The 14,538-nt window shown below is 33.2% G+C and overlaps 1 protein-coding gene across 1 annotated transcript in view; it reads right to left on the bottom strand.

Annotated features, from left to right (window-relative positions):
* Positions 1 to 14,538, bottom strand: part of LOC115876365 — a 323,773-nt gene that overhangs the window by 300,082 nt on the left and 9,153 nt on the right. Inside the window, exons 2-3 of the mRNA XM_030892108.1 lie at positions 8,321 to 8,608; positions 1,813 to 2,337 (exon numbers count right to left, since the gene is read on the bottom strand). Coding sequence (XP_030747968.1) covers positions 1,813 to 2,337; positions 8,321 to 8,608 — 813 coding nt within the window. The remainder of the gene's footprint in view (positions 1 to 1,812; positions 2,338 to 8,320; positions 8,609 to 14,538) is intronic.

Consider the following 14,538-nt stretch of genomic DNA (forward strand, 5'->3'; position numbering starts at 1 on the left):
GAGGGGAGTAAAAACTTCCTCTGATGCATCTAGCTCAAGGCACGATCCTCGCCTTGCAAGTTCATCAGCGCGTTCGTTCACTTCGATGTTCCTGTGGCCTGGAACCCAAAGCAAGTTTATATCATACCTACTTGCCACGTAGGATAACTTGTCGTACGTTTTTGACTATTTTGGAGGATATTGTAGATGAGTTTAGCGCCAACATGGCTGCTTGGCGAGTGTTGTCTCCCACTCCTTTGAGACCCCCTTGTGAGTCTCCCACTCCTTTCTGGTTGGAATTCTGACTAGAAAGTTCTTGCCAAGTTCCAACCTAGGTGTCAGTCTGATAGTCCAGCAATAATATCCTTCGGTAATCTTCCAAGAATACTCAGTAGTGTAATACAGGTAAGGACCAAAAGTTATTACTTTTAAAACAACTAAGAAATAAGTAAGTGGCGCCCCCTACAAGTATGAGTCATGTTGACATCAAAATCGAATTTATCATGTCAAAACACATTCAGACACCAATTTTCATTCAAATATCGGCGTTAGCTTAGAAATTATTTTAAAAAAATCGAAATAAAAATGCAACTTCTACTACTACTAATGTATCTTCAAAACGAAGCATTTTAAGACATAAATTTATACGAACTTTCTTACTTATTTTTATCTGTAGAATACACTGCCAAAGTTTCCCGAATACAATTCGGACCATCTTGTATACCGGGTGCGTGTCAAAAGTGACTCACCCCTATAACTTTTTTGTTTTTCAGATAGAAAAACTAGATTTGGTATGTTAGTATATGACATAAATTAAGCTTGTTTGATATACTCAATTCTTTTTGGTCACTTCCTGTTTCGCCGGAAATGACTACAACTTTTGATTTTTAAATGACACCCTCGGTATTGTTTTACTTTATTCGTCGTATCAAATTATTCGTAAAAAATGTTCTTTCCAATTATGCTAATGAACCACCCTTGTTTCATTTGAAAAAATTGAGATATGATTAAAAATACGATTTAGGTATCTTTTATCCGCTCAGGACAAGACACGAAAATCATTAGAGGACCAAATGTATTTTTCCAAGGCTCCTTGATAAAAATTAGCGTTTTTAACAGTCATGACACTCTAGATTGTACAGTATTGTACGGTATTTTAAATTTCAATTTCGAGTCAAATTGTCGAGATTTATTGTCGCGACACTCTTAATTGCAATTTAAAATTCAAGTTTTATTAAGAGAAAATTTCAAGAACATTTCACACGGGCTATGTCATTCTCAGAGTATAATTTTCTATGAAATTTCCGAAAAAAATCCGAGGGTACCATTTAAACCGAAAGTAATTGGAAACTTGGAAACGGCAATCAATCCTGGTTTATGTCCCATACTAAAATACAAATTTCGTATTTTTATCTGAAAAAATAAAAAGTTGAGAGTGATCCACTATTAAAAAACACCCTGTATTTATATGAATATACTAATGCTTTTCGACCTATTAGTGAAAATAAATAAAAATGATTTCCATGTCATTTATAAAATTCACCATAATAACGAAATCAAAATAATAAAAATTAAAAAAAAAATATTATTCAAAAAATATTTATATTTTTTCTGCAGCAAACAGCTATTACTTGAATGATTTTTTTTGCATAGACTGTTCTTTTACATTCCATACATAATTTTAAATTCCAAAAACGGTATAATATTTAATTTTTATTCCTAAAAACGTAAATACATAAATAAAAACATTTCCTTTCTGTAAATATCCCATAACCTGACACACAAGAAACAATTCCCGTCACCACATACAGTTCCCATTCGAAATTTCCTTACCCTTTTCTGATCAGGTCCGTCCCTCTTCACCCAAATATCCTCCTCGCTACCGTTACAGTCCACCCCGGTACTACTGGACCCCGGACTCTTCAACTCGATCAGCGACGAATCGAAGAACTTGTTGTCCAGATGCGGACTAGCCAGGGGACTCCTATTGGCGAATATCGAATACGCCGGTATCCTTTGAGACTGTTGCGGAATGGCGCCCACCGTATTACTCATTTTGTACTGTTGCCTGGAAGCGAAGATTTTCGCCGCGTCCGACATGTATTTCTTCTTGCTGGCCTCGCTGGAAAAGGTGGCGCTGTTGGAGGGTTTTATGGGCGCGATGTTTACCGAAGAATCGACATTTTCGACAGAAGCTGCTGCGGGTTCCTGGTGCTGCTGTTTGGTCTTGGTTATCACGAATTTGTGCGTGGGTCCCGTCACGGTATCTATCACAGACGTTTTGGAGCTGCTGGACGATTCCGACAGGGAATCGCTCACGCTGGCTACGGAAGAAGCGTTGGAACAAGGCACTGTGTTCTGGAAAACGGTAAACGTAGATAGATTATGACGATGAAGGGAGAGACAGAGAGAGAGAAAGACAACATAAATAAATATAATTTAAAATATTGAAATAAAAAAAGTAATAATAAACTAAATATTGTATTTGTGAAATTTAGATTTGAATTTGCCTAGATATACCGACTGCGTCTCAAAAGTGACTCACCTCTATAATTTTTTTATTTTTTCAGATAAAAAATCGAAATTTGGTTTGTTAGTATATGACATAAATTAGGATTGATTGACGTATTCAATTGTTTTCGGTCACTTCCTGTTTCACCGGAAATTACTACAACTTTTGATTTTTAAATAGCGCCCTTGGTATTTTTTACTTTATTTGATAGAAAATGGTACTCTGAATAGAATAATATAATATGTCAACTTTTGACATTTTCTAATATGGTTTATTTGAAATTGTAAGATTCGGTTCATAACGACAATTTGACTCGAAATACCAAGTGTGTGATACCAAATTATTCGTAAAAAAATATTTTTTCCAAATATGCTAATGAACCAGACTCGTTCCATTTGAAAAAAATGAGATATGATTAAAAATACGATTTGGGCATGTTTTAACCCGCCAGGACAAGACACTAAAATCATTAGATGATCAATATATGTTTCCATGAAGGCTCCATGATTAAGAATTATTGTTTCTAACACAGCAATGGTACCCTAGATTAAAATTTAAAATACAATTTTGTTTTAAACGAAGATGTCAAAAGTAGACATGTGACATGTCATTCTATTGAGAGTGTCATTTTCTGCCGAATAAAGTAACAAAATACTGAGGCTGTAATTTAAAAATCAAAAGTTGTACTCATTTCCGGTGAGACAGGAAGTAACCGAAAACAATTGAATACGTTAATCAATCCTAATTTATGTCATATACTAACATACCAAATCTCGTTTTTTTATCCGGAAAAAATAAATAAATTATAGGGGTAAGCAACTTTTGAGGCGCACCCGGTATATTTTTTAATTCATAGTAAATTAACACCTTCAACAATAATTTGATCCGTTTATTTATCAAAATGGAGCAAGTAATTGGACGTTACACATTTAGCTGACTTAAAATTAATTGTGATCCAAGCCGGTTTGGATCGAGCACAGCTCTTGTATGGAGTTTGGATCGAGATATCCGTGGAAGGTGAATAATGAAACCATTATTCACTAGTGAATAATGAATATTATTAGTATTTCATAAATTCATGTATAATAATCAAATTATAGACATGTCGTGGATAAATACGTTAATCGTGTAAGGTGTAAAGTAGCAAACATCTTTGTCATAGATCATATTACTGAACTCACCAAACACTTAAATAATTATATACAGACTAGGAGACAAGTAACACCATAACATTTTACACATGATTAAATTAGAATTACGTTTGCATTGGTATTAATTACCTACCTATTAGATTACAAATTAAAATCATAATAGTCTTAATAATCTTACAATATAAAATGTTTTATTTTTATTTTTTTTTCAATATATTTCAGGTAAAAATAAGATTTTAAAACGGCAATTGGTGTTTGAAGTTACAAAAAATCTAGAATCTCATTGCCTGTCAGTTTACCATGACACGCAATGCGCAGCAATTTACCACAAAAACTGCATTAGAAAAATCGATTATATTTAAACAAACTCTGTCAAGCAGAAGTTACTAACTTTTGTACGTATTTAGATTTGGCATTTTACCAGCCATCATTTTTCCAAAGTGCAATTCAAACCTTTGAAACTGAACTTTCAGCAAAAAGTAGGTACTACAAACTAAAATATATTTTTGACACTTTAAGGCAACTAATATATTAACATAATTAATTAAATATATACTAAATAGAAATACATACATGACATTACTGAGTTAAAAATTTGACAGATACATACTAATATACGTCTATAAATAATAATCTGTTCTTATTGGATTCAAAACAAAAATTATTTATCACATCATTTATTATATTTTGATATTTTATTAATGTAACAGAATTAATGTAATTTGAGGTTGGTAGTGTTTCCTATTTATTTCACTTGTAATATTTATTTAGAACGATTTGTAAATAAAGTATAGTCATAAATCATTAGATATCAGTTAAAAGATAAAAATAATTTAATTGTATGAAAACAAATCATTAACAAGGATTTTAATATTTTAAAGCAACCGAAATAAATATTCTAATATGGAAACACTCAAAAATTAATAATTATAATTTATTCTCTTGCATGAAAAATATTAGATTAAGCTACGAGTATTTATCTCCACCAGTCTATTATTTTCTGCAAGCAGTTATGAATATTAAATATCTACATTTCCATAATTATTAATACTAAACCAGAAAACATTAAAATAAAATATAAGGCGACTGCCATAACACTGCCATTGAATCAGTTTGTGATTTTTTGGTCATCTATTTCCTATAAAGCTTACATATTTGGCCCGGTAAAAGTGCATTTGGACCAAGTCAACCGGAGGTTGCTATTATAAATCTACCTATACAGGCTACAAATTCGGGGTACAAGCATTGGTATCTCGGTAACCGTAACAGATACGAACATGGTTAAATTGGGGCAAAGTTGCGCTTCGGGATGTTCACCAAGATACCACTAAAAAGTTTTAAAAATTTCAAGGATTGCTGATTTTTTTTTGAAAATCAATTTTATTTTAGCCTGTCGTTACTTTTTAGAAAATCAAAAAAATAATTGCGCATTTTTATAGTATTTTTAGATTTTCAAATTAGCTGAGAATTTGTGAGATACAGAGTCCAACTTAATTTTTTTTAAATACAGACCTGCATTTTTTATTTCAAGTGTTAAAAGATCTTGATCTCCTGAGTACAATGATATGCCACACTTGATACTTTTTTTTGTTTTGGGTACCTTAACAATAACAAAACTATTTAATCATTATTTAAATTAATTTCAAGTCCGATTCTGGTTTTTTAAATTATTTAATATGATTATAATCATCGCAGCAATATTGATCAGCGCTAATTAACATTGAATGAATAAGGAAAATTGAGCCAACTGAAAGATTCAAATAAATAATATCCAGGTCAGCAATTTAAAGATATTATTTTTAACTTTTTTTTATTGTAAATTTGAAATCTCGGTGTACGATCTATAAAAAATAATCGTAGTTATTATAAATAAATCAACTTTGACAAACTAGTGCCTAACGCTCTACATGTTCGAAAGGGACCACCTTATGCACAAATTGATTTTTCGTTCAATTTCATTTATAGCTCTTTGAACATATCTTATGAACTTATACTTCCGAATGTTGAACTCTTTATTGTAAGGTTGAAATGTATTGATTTCACTTTTACAAATGACGTCAAGTAATGTCCCCTCCCCACCCACCCCTTGGCGACAGGAACCTCGCTGGCCATTATACTGCTCTACCATTTCCAATCCGTCTTCTGGCGAAATTATTTGATTGTTTATGTTATATTATATTTATATTATTTTTTATTATTTAATTGAATTTGATTTTCCGTATTCAATGTTTCACCCTACGTCATTGTTAAGTTTGAAAGCTTATCAGTATTCTAACGATGAATAGATTAAATATTTTAAAAAAACAGAGTCAAACTTGAAATTAGTTTAAATAAATTGTTTTCAATTGTCCGAAACAACAAAAAGTATCAAGTGTGGTATACCATTGTACTCAGGAGACCGAGTTCTTTCAAAACTTGAAATAAAAAAAGCAGGTCCGTCTTTAAAAAAGTAAGTTGGCCTCTTTACCTCACAAATTATGAGCTAATTTGAAATTCTAGAAATACTCTCAGATAGCCCTAATAAAGTGGCTATGAGAATGTGCAATTAGTTTTTTGATTTTCTAAAAAATAACGACAGCAAAAAATAAAATTGGTTTTCAAAAAAATATCCGTTTTTTCGAGGTTTTTTCCAAGTAACTCAACAATCCTTGAAATTTTTAAAACTGTTTTGATGGCATCTTGCTGAACATCCTAAAGATCAACTTTGCCCCTATTCAACCATGTTCGTTTCTATTACGGTTACCGAGATACCAATGCTCGTACCTCGAATTTGTAGCACCCTGTTTCTGTAGTATGATGAACCTTTTTATCAAAGTCGAGCTGAACGCCATCGTAGCATCCAAGTAAGTTGGAAAGCAGCATACTTACTTTGATGCAACTTTAATTTTAAAAAGCCTTCCAACTCGACTTTGACCAAACATTCAATACAAGCAGCGTACAGGTGAAAAGCGCGCAGCATTATTCAGTTATATGGCAGCACCCAAGTATAGGTACTTGGTCCAAATATCTTTGACAGTGTTATCACGCCTTAAGAGTCCATTTCACTAGTCCGAAAAGATAGCAGAATAAGCGTTAGCGTTCGGCGTTTAACGTTTTATGTACAATTAATACCATCAAATTTTATGTACAATTAATACCATCAAAAATAAATCCTCTTGTGCGACCGACGGGCTAACTTTAAAAATGTTTTCGAATCTGCCAGAAAGCACTCTGAATCACCTAACGACTTTAATAAACATGTCGTTCCAAAATGGTATTTTTCCAAAATGTCTTAAGACGGCAATAATCATTCCTCTGCATAAAGGATGAGCTCTGCCTGTTTTGCATTAAGGTCTGTTTCTAAGGAGCTTAACTTATCAGTGGCTAGAACTGTTTATTATGCACTTTCTGAGTCGCACCTCAGGTATGCCCTTCCACTCTGGGGTACGTGTTGTGCGACTCAATTTGACCGCATTTTCAGGCTCCAGAACAGAGCTGTTCGGTATTCACTGGGACTAAACAGCAGAACTCATTGCCGGGACTTTTTTAAAAAATTAAAAATATTGACTCTACCTTCCTTATTTATATTTGAATCCGTTTGCCTAATACGTAAACATGTATCAGCTTCTCAAGAAAGGCCATCTCACACTTATCCACTCAGGAACGCAGAGCAAGATCTTTATCTACCTACCCCACGCTCAGAGTTAGTTAAAAGTTCAATATTATACAACTCGAAAAAATGCACAATCACCTGCCATTTGAAATCAAATCCATAACATCATTTTTTCATTTCGCAAAGCATTGAACTCTTATTTACTAGACAAGGCTTTCTACGCCGTAAATGAATTATATTTTGAAAATCAAATTTGATCTTGTAAACACTGGTCTAATGTTTGCTATTGCTATATTTACTAATGACATCGAAATGAATTTATTTAGAGGTCATTGATATTTTACTATAAACTAGCTAAATATTTTTGAATATTATTTTTATTTTTTTGTTCTTTTGACATTATAAACATTTATAAATGTTTATTTTAACAATAAGACTGACAATATTATTTGTATAATGTTTTGTACTATCTTTTGTTTGTTTGTTTGTGTACCTTGTTTTTTTACTTTGTTTGTTAGTTTACCTTTGTCTACAAATTGAAAAATTTTTTGACAATAAAGGCATTTATTTATTTATTTATTTATGTAAAACTGGCTAGGTAATTTTACACAAATAAAGAAAGAAATTAAAGATAACGGATTATACTACGTCGGTATCGTAGCACATTTTTAGATAGCTTCTTTATTTTTAACATTTTGATGGTCAAACACATATAAACAACAACAAAATATACCTTATGTTTGGACTAAATTAAAAAAAAAATAATCTCGAAAATAAAGAAATAATTTAAAATTCCGTTACAATACCGACAATGATTGAAGTTTTGTGATTACAGTGATGTATAATTTATATGGTTTTGTAACAAATTGCTCGCTATCTTATGGCAAATTCTGAAGCTCTGCAAGCCTTAATCAATGCACGTGTGTTTGGAATTTTGGGTGTGGCTTAACACGACAGGATCGGGCTAAGCTTTAGGCAGATTTCTGAAATATAATATATATTTCCTTCCGCACACCCGCTTTATCCGAATAACTAAAAAAAACAAATCCTTCTCTCTCTCCCTCTCTCTAATCATCACCATCCTACCAACTGATCCTTCTTATTATCATCGTCCTCGTCCTCTTCCCTGCACTGCGACAGGCGTCTGGCGTTGGCCGCCATCAGCCTGGAGGGCAAACTGTTGCTGTGGTTCTGGAAGTAGCGCTGGAAGAAAGCCGAGCCGTTCACCTCGTCCGAGCGCATCACCTCCTTCAGGTCGGAGTCCTCCACGTCGCTTTCGTCCGTGGCCGAGGAGGAGGAGGTGGCGTCGCTGGGGGAGTCCGCCGGGGAGGGTGAGGGCAAGGGGGATGTGGCTTGCACCACGTCCGATTCCATCTGACGGTGGCGGAAAAAAGGGGGTGAGTGTGGTGGTGCAATGCAACAGGTGGGTGTTTCAACAAGAGAGTTGCGAGATGGTTTCCTTTTTAGATTAAGGTAAATTTCGTTTATTTCGTTGTAGCATTAGAAGTTAATAAAAATTAGACAAAATGTTTTCTGTGAATTTTCTTTAAAAAATATTTATGTTAACAACCAGTACTATGCGACGGCGCTGTTCGCAGGTAAGCAATGGGTCGTACATATACCGGGTGCGTCTCAAAAGTGGCTCACCCCTATAACTTTTTTATTTTTTCAGATAAAAAAACGAAATTTGGTATGTTTGTATATGACATAAATCAGGATTGATTAACGCATTCAATTGTTTTTGGTCACTTCTTGTTTCACCGGAAATGACTACAACTTTTGATTTTTAAATGGCACCCTCTGTATTTTTTTACTTTGTTCGATAGAAAATAACATTCAGAATAGAATGACATATCATATGTCAACTTTTGACATTTTCGCAAATGGTTTATTTGAAATTATAACTTGTGGTTAGTAACGAAAATTTGACCCGAAATACCAAGTGTATGTTATCAAATTATAGGTAAAAAAATGCTTTTTCCAAATATGCTAATAAGCCACCCTCGTTCCATTTGAAAAAATTGAGATATGATTAAAAATACGATTTGAGCATTTTCTAACTGGCCAGGACAAGACACTAAAAACATTAGAAGATGAAATCTATTTTTCCAAGGCTCCATGATTAAGAATTAGTGTTTTTAACATAGCCATGACACTCTAGATTGAACTTTAAAACACGATTTTTTATTAAGCGAGAGTGTCAAAAGTTGACATATGATATGTCATTCTATTCAGAATGTCATTTTCTATCGAATAAATTAAAAAAATACCAAAGGTGGGTGCCATTTAAAAATCAAAAGTTATAGTCATGAAGTGGTCAAAAACAATTGAATACGTCAATCAATCCTAATTTATGTCATATACTAACACACAAAATCTCGTTTTTTTATCTGAAAAAATAAAAAAGTCATAGTGGTGAGCCACTTTTGAGACGCACCCAGTATAATAGGTCTTTATTAGAATACTATACATATACTTGAGGACTCATACGAATGCGATTGCGTTGCTTCAAAGCAAACAATGGACCACATTCTAAACGAATGCACTAGCGTCTATGTCTCATTAATTTACTCGGGCACCCAACAATATTGCCGTTTGTTGTCCCTTAATTTCATGATTAGCTAAACCAAAGGTTAAACTAAAGATGTTTATTTTTACGGTTTATTTCAAAGTTTGATTTTAATTTGGTTTAATTTGTTAGAACGTTCTCAATAGCACGGATTAGGTATTAAGTATACTTATACTTATTAATAGTAATCAGAATACTAAATGATGCAAAAATAAATACTTCGGAAACAGTCTTCAGATAAAGTCTGACAAGTAATGATCCAAATTGGGAATCCAGCCGGACCAAAGTATAGTTGGTTGGCGAAATTTTCGAAAATTCTTAAAATGGAATCTAAAAAAAAATTTTGTAACATATATCAGATTCCATTAAATATAGTAATATAAATTTTCCTCGAAATTTTCATAAATAAAATTTTAACTCACAAAGTTAACTGAAAAATAAAATTTACCTATGCAACTACAAGATTTTTATAACAATTAAGTAATACTGATGCATAAAGCTAGGTTACATATTCGGTTAAATTATGTATATAAATTATGTCTCCTTCTTCATTATTTTAAACAAAATTTTAATTTATTTATTAAGAAAAAAAATTCGCAGTATTTTAACTATCTCTTTTGACACGGGTATAATAAAAGCACCTATTAAAATTAATTAAATAAATGATAATCAGAAAACAAGTTACTAACAACAACAACTTAATTATTATATTTTAATTAAAACAAAAAAAACTGAAAAAAAACAATAAGTATGTGTTTTTGTTCTCTTATGACACAAGTATATTTATAATCTATACGTAGAATAAAAATGTAAGTTCATAAAAAGGCCAAGACATTTTTTAAAATCGTACTTAAGTTACATATTCACAATTTTTTAAACGATGTACTTAAACAGCCGTTAAACGGTAGCCTACTAAAATGCCGTTAATAGATATTGTGACGTTCATGTCGGCGGAAAGTAATGCCTAGCCTCAAACTTTCTGCAAGAGCACCTGTGGGTCAGTGGCTGAGGTTATCGCTTCGTAAGCGAATGGTCCGGGTTCAAATCTCAGGACGACCACGACTTTTTTATATTTTTTTTTGCTTATAGCGTGATCTTATTGCATTGGTTTCACTCTTTTTATTTGGATTGGTTTATTTATTTGGCGGGTTGGTTAGCGTGGTTATTTAGAGGGTGTTAATTCATTGGTTAGTTGGTTATTTGGTGGGGTTGGTTGATTTTTACTAATTTATATTTGTTTTTTATATTTTTTATCAGTGTCGAGGTTAGTTGCGTTGGTTAAGTTGGTTATTTGGTGGGGTGGATAGCGTTGGTTAGTCCTTATAAAATTTCTATATTTCATAAAGCCGTCAAGTGCGTCACATCAACGACGTCATACCCATTAACGGCATTTTAGTAAGCTGCCGTTTAACGGCAGTTTAAGTACAGCCTTTTTTAAAAGACTACTGCCATTGGTGTGGTGATCGGGAACGGTCGAAAATATGCGAGATAACTTTTGCTTTTTAACTAAGCTAGAGTGATATGCAGGTTGTCTGCCCCATCAGGATGAATACAGTAAAATTTACACTTCGGCATCATCTGATTCTGATTCAGGACTAAAGTTACTTAATCAGACATTTTTATGCAGCCGTTTTTATACGATCGCAAAGGTGAGTCACTGAAAAATTGCGTCCCAATTTGAGGACCACCAAGCAGTGCGAGTGCCGCGTCGGTCATGCCGGTCGCGCCATATCATGTCAGATAATGTCACACGCGATACACGCGACTCAATTTGCGCCTAGCCTAATAATGGAAGACTGTAAAGCCAATTAACTAGTCATTGGGGTTTACACATAAACCTATAAAGATTCACAATCAGGAATCGCCAGTAAATTTCACAAAGTTTTGCAACAGGATAATTTGTGGCTGCAAATCTCAAGAGAATCTGAAGGAATGCTTCAAGTACGAACTTGCTCCATATCCACTGGCATTATTTGAAAACGGACTTTTACTAAAACTTCTAGAAAAAATACAGCCCTTCAAGTTTTGGCAAGTGTTTTCAAACACACAGATTTTGGAAAAGAAATAATTTTTGACTAATTTATATGGAAAAAATAATTCGATAAAGACGTTGAACGGTGATTTAAGATACATAGAATATAATAATGATTGCATGTCAACGACTGAAATCGATCTCCGCATTGCCCCATACTTCAGAAGTTCAAAAATGCCACTCCATGAGGGTTTGCCATCAGATTCAAGAATGGCTTGAAAACTACTTTAGAGTGGAGATGGAACAAAGTCAAAGTAATTTCTTCAACCCATAAGAATGAAATTAGCACCAGCGCAGTGCCAGAATTTATTTTAAATATGATATTTTGCAAGTGCAAAAGCGGATGTAGGAAAAACTGCAGTTGCAAAAATGCAAATATTTTTGCAACTGCAAATGATTCAGATGAAGACCTATAAACATGGAGTTGGATTTTTACAAAATTTCTAGTCTCTGAGAATAAATATAGATTTTTTTAAAGGAAATGTCATGATCCAATTGACTGGACCGATTTGATTGAAAGCAAGAAAGTATATACTATATCATTATTTCATATGTTATGTCACTTTTTTCTAAATTAGAGCTATGAGCTATGTATTGACTATTATATATCGATTTTTATAAAAAATATTACATCTGATGGATTGGATCGATTTACATCATAATCCCCTAATCGGAGAGGGGAGTTTGTTCTAATTTGTTCCCAATAGAAACTTAATTGATTCTATCATAGGATAGAACAAGAAATGAAGACATTAGACTACAAAATAAAACATTAAATCACCACAATACACCAAAACGCTTTTACTTTTACACTGGACGCGCGTTTCGCTAACCATGCCCTCATCATCAGCAGATGATTATAAACTAAAATACAATCTACAATTGGAGCGTTTATATACTCGCTCAGTGGGCACAGAGTGGGCGTGGCAAAATCTAGCCAACCGAGTCAGAACCCACCGAGCGTAACAGTTAGATTTCCACCACTAGAGTAGTAGGAACAAAGAACTTGAAGGAATTGGACCGTTGTCTCTGTTCATACTATCTTTACATTTATTAATTCTGATGCTTTCATATGCATCTAATTGCCTGTAATTTGAGACTTGTTTAAGTAATTTTAAGTTATTAAGATCTATACAATGTTCTTTATCAACAATATGTTCGGCAACGCAAGATTTATCAGGTCTACCATATCTTATCTGAGCTAAATGTTCTTTAAATCTAGTCAATATTGATCTTCTAGTTTTCCAAACCAGCATATTTCTGATTACAATCTTTACACGAAATTTCATAAATACCCGACGGTGACATTAGACTACAGATGGGAATAGAAGGAACAATAATGATTGATATCAAACAAAAACAATTAGTACCATATTGTTTTTGTTCTATACCACGTTCAGAGAATACAAAACGAGAGAATTCCAAAACAAGTATGTCATTGGATACCACCTGGTAAACGAAAGAGAGGACGTCCCAAGAAAACATGGATGGAAGGAATCAGGAAATCAATGAACGAGAAAAATCTAACCGAATATCAATGGGAAAATCGCACAAGGTGGAAGCTAGGCATCGGACAACCTCGTAGGACGTTCTGACCCGAATGTATATATACCTATATAGAAACTTAATTATACTGGACTAATATTCCGTCGAGCAGTGGACCTTACAATTATTGAAGAGAATGTGCAGATGACCCCCCTCTCACCACGCAAGAATGCATATGGTACCTGAAGAAGAAGAAGAATGTCTGTCCAAACATTCAAGGATGATTTGGAAATATGACATCAGCCGAGATATCAACAGAACTTTTATTACAATGTACTTTTGAATTAAAATTACAGAGAACAATAATTCTGTCTCTATTCTCTATCATACATTTCGTTGAGCAAACTATCTAGACTGGGTGTCACTATAATGATTTTTTTGCCTGGTAAAAGAATAAAGATAAACTAATATGGCATATTTTCCGGGAAACGTTAAGTGGAAAGGTCGTTTCGTTGAAATTGATGGCGATTAAATTTTAATAGCCACTTACGATCGTAATCGTTTCGTTTTTCTTTCTATCTGCAACGGAATTAATAGAATTTTCCGGCGACTGTTATTTCATAAACACAGATTATTAGATTTTACTTCGTAATAAATTTGTAAAATAAAACATGAAATTACATACGTATAGGCGGATTTCAGTTTTATCGCGTGATCATTATAACTGAAATTCTAAAAAAAATACTTAAAAATAAATTACAATAATTATTATATCACTGAAGATTAATATAACATTGTTCCTAAATGAACATTCGCAATCTCAATAATGGATATTTGTGATACTAATTAAAACCACACGCTAAAAGTTGAAGTGCATATCTCAGAATACGTACGCTTGCAGGCATAATTGATAATATAAAATTGATGTAGTTTACAACTTAATTTTATTGTATTATTCCCTGTAACACGAGTTTCAAATAATACAAAATATAAAGCGAAAAACCGGTTCATTCAACATCCCCTTGGATAACTGACGCGCTCGAGTATTTTTTCCCCATTTTCTAACCTTCGTATGGCTACATCCCTATGCAAATCGGCAATCGGAAAACACGTGAGGTGCATGCAGTATTAATACCGTATGATCGAATGAAAACGGCGTCCAATTGGCTTGGAAGTGACGATCGATGACATTTCCCATATAAATTTACATATAAAATG

This window comes from Sitophilus oryzae, unplaced genomic scaffold (assembly GCF_002938485.1).
Source record: "Sitophilus oryzae breed Bouriz unplaced genomic scaffold, Soryzae_2.0 scaffold_1432_pilon_pilon, whole genome shotgun sequence".
NCBI lineage: Eukaryota > Metazoa > Arthropoda > Insecta > Coleoptera > Curculionidae > Sitophilus > Sitophilus oryzae.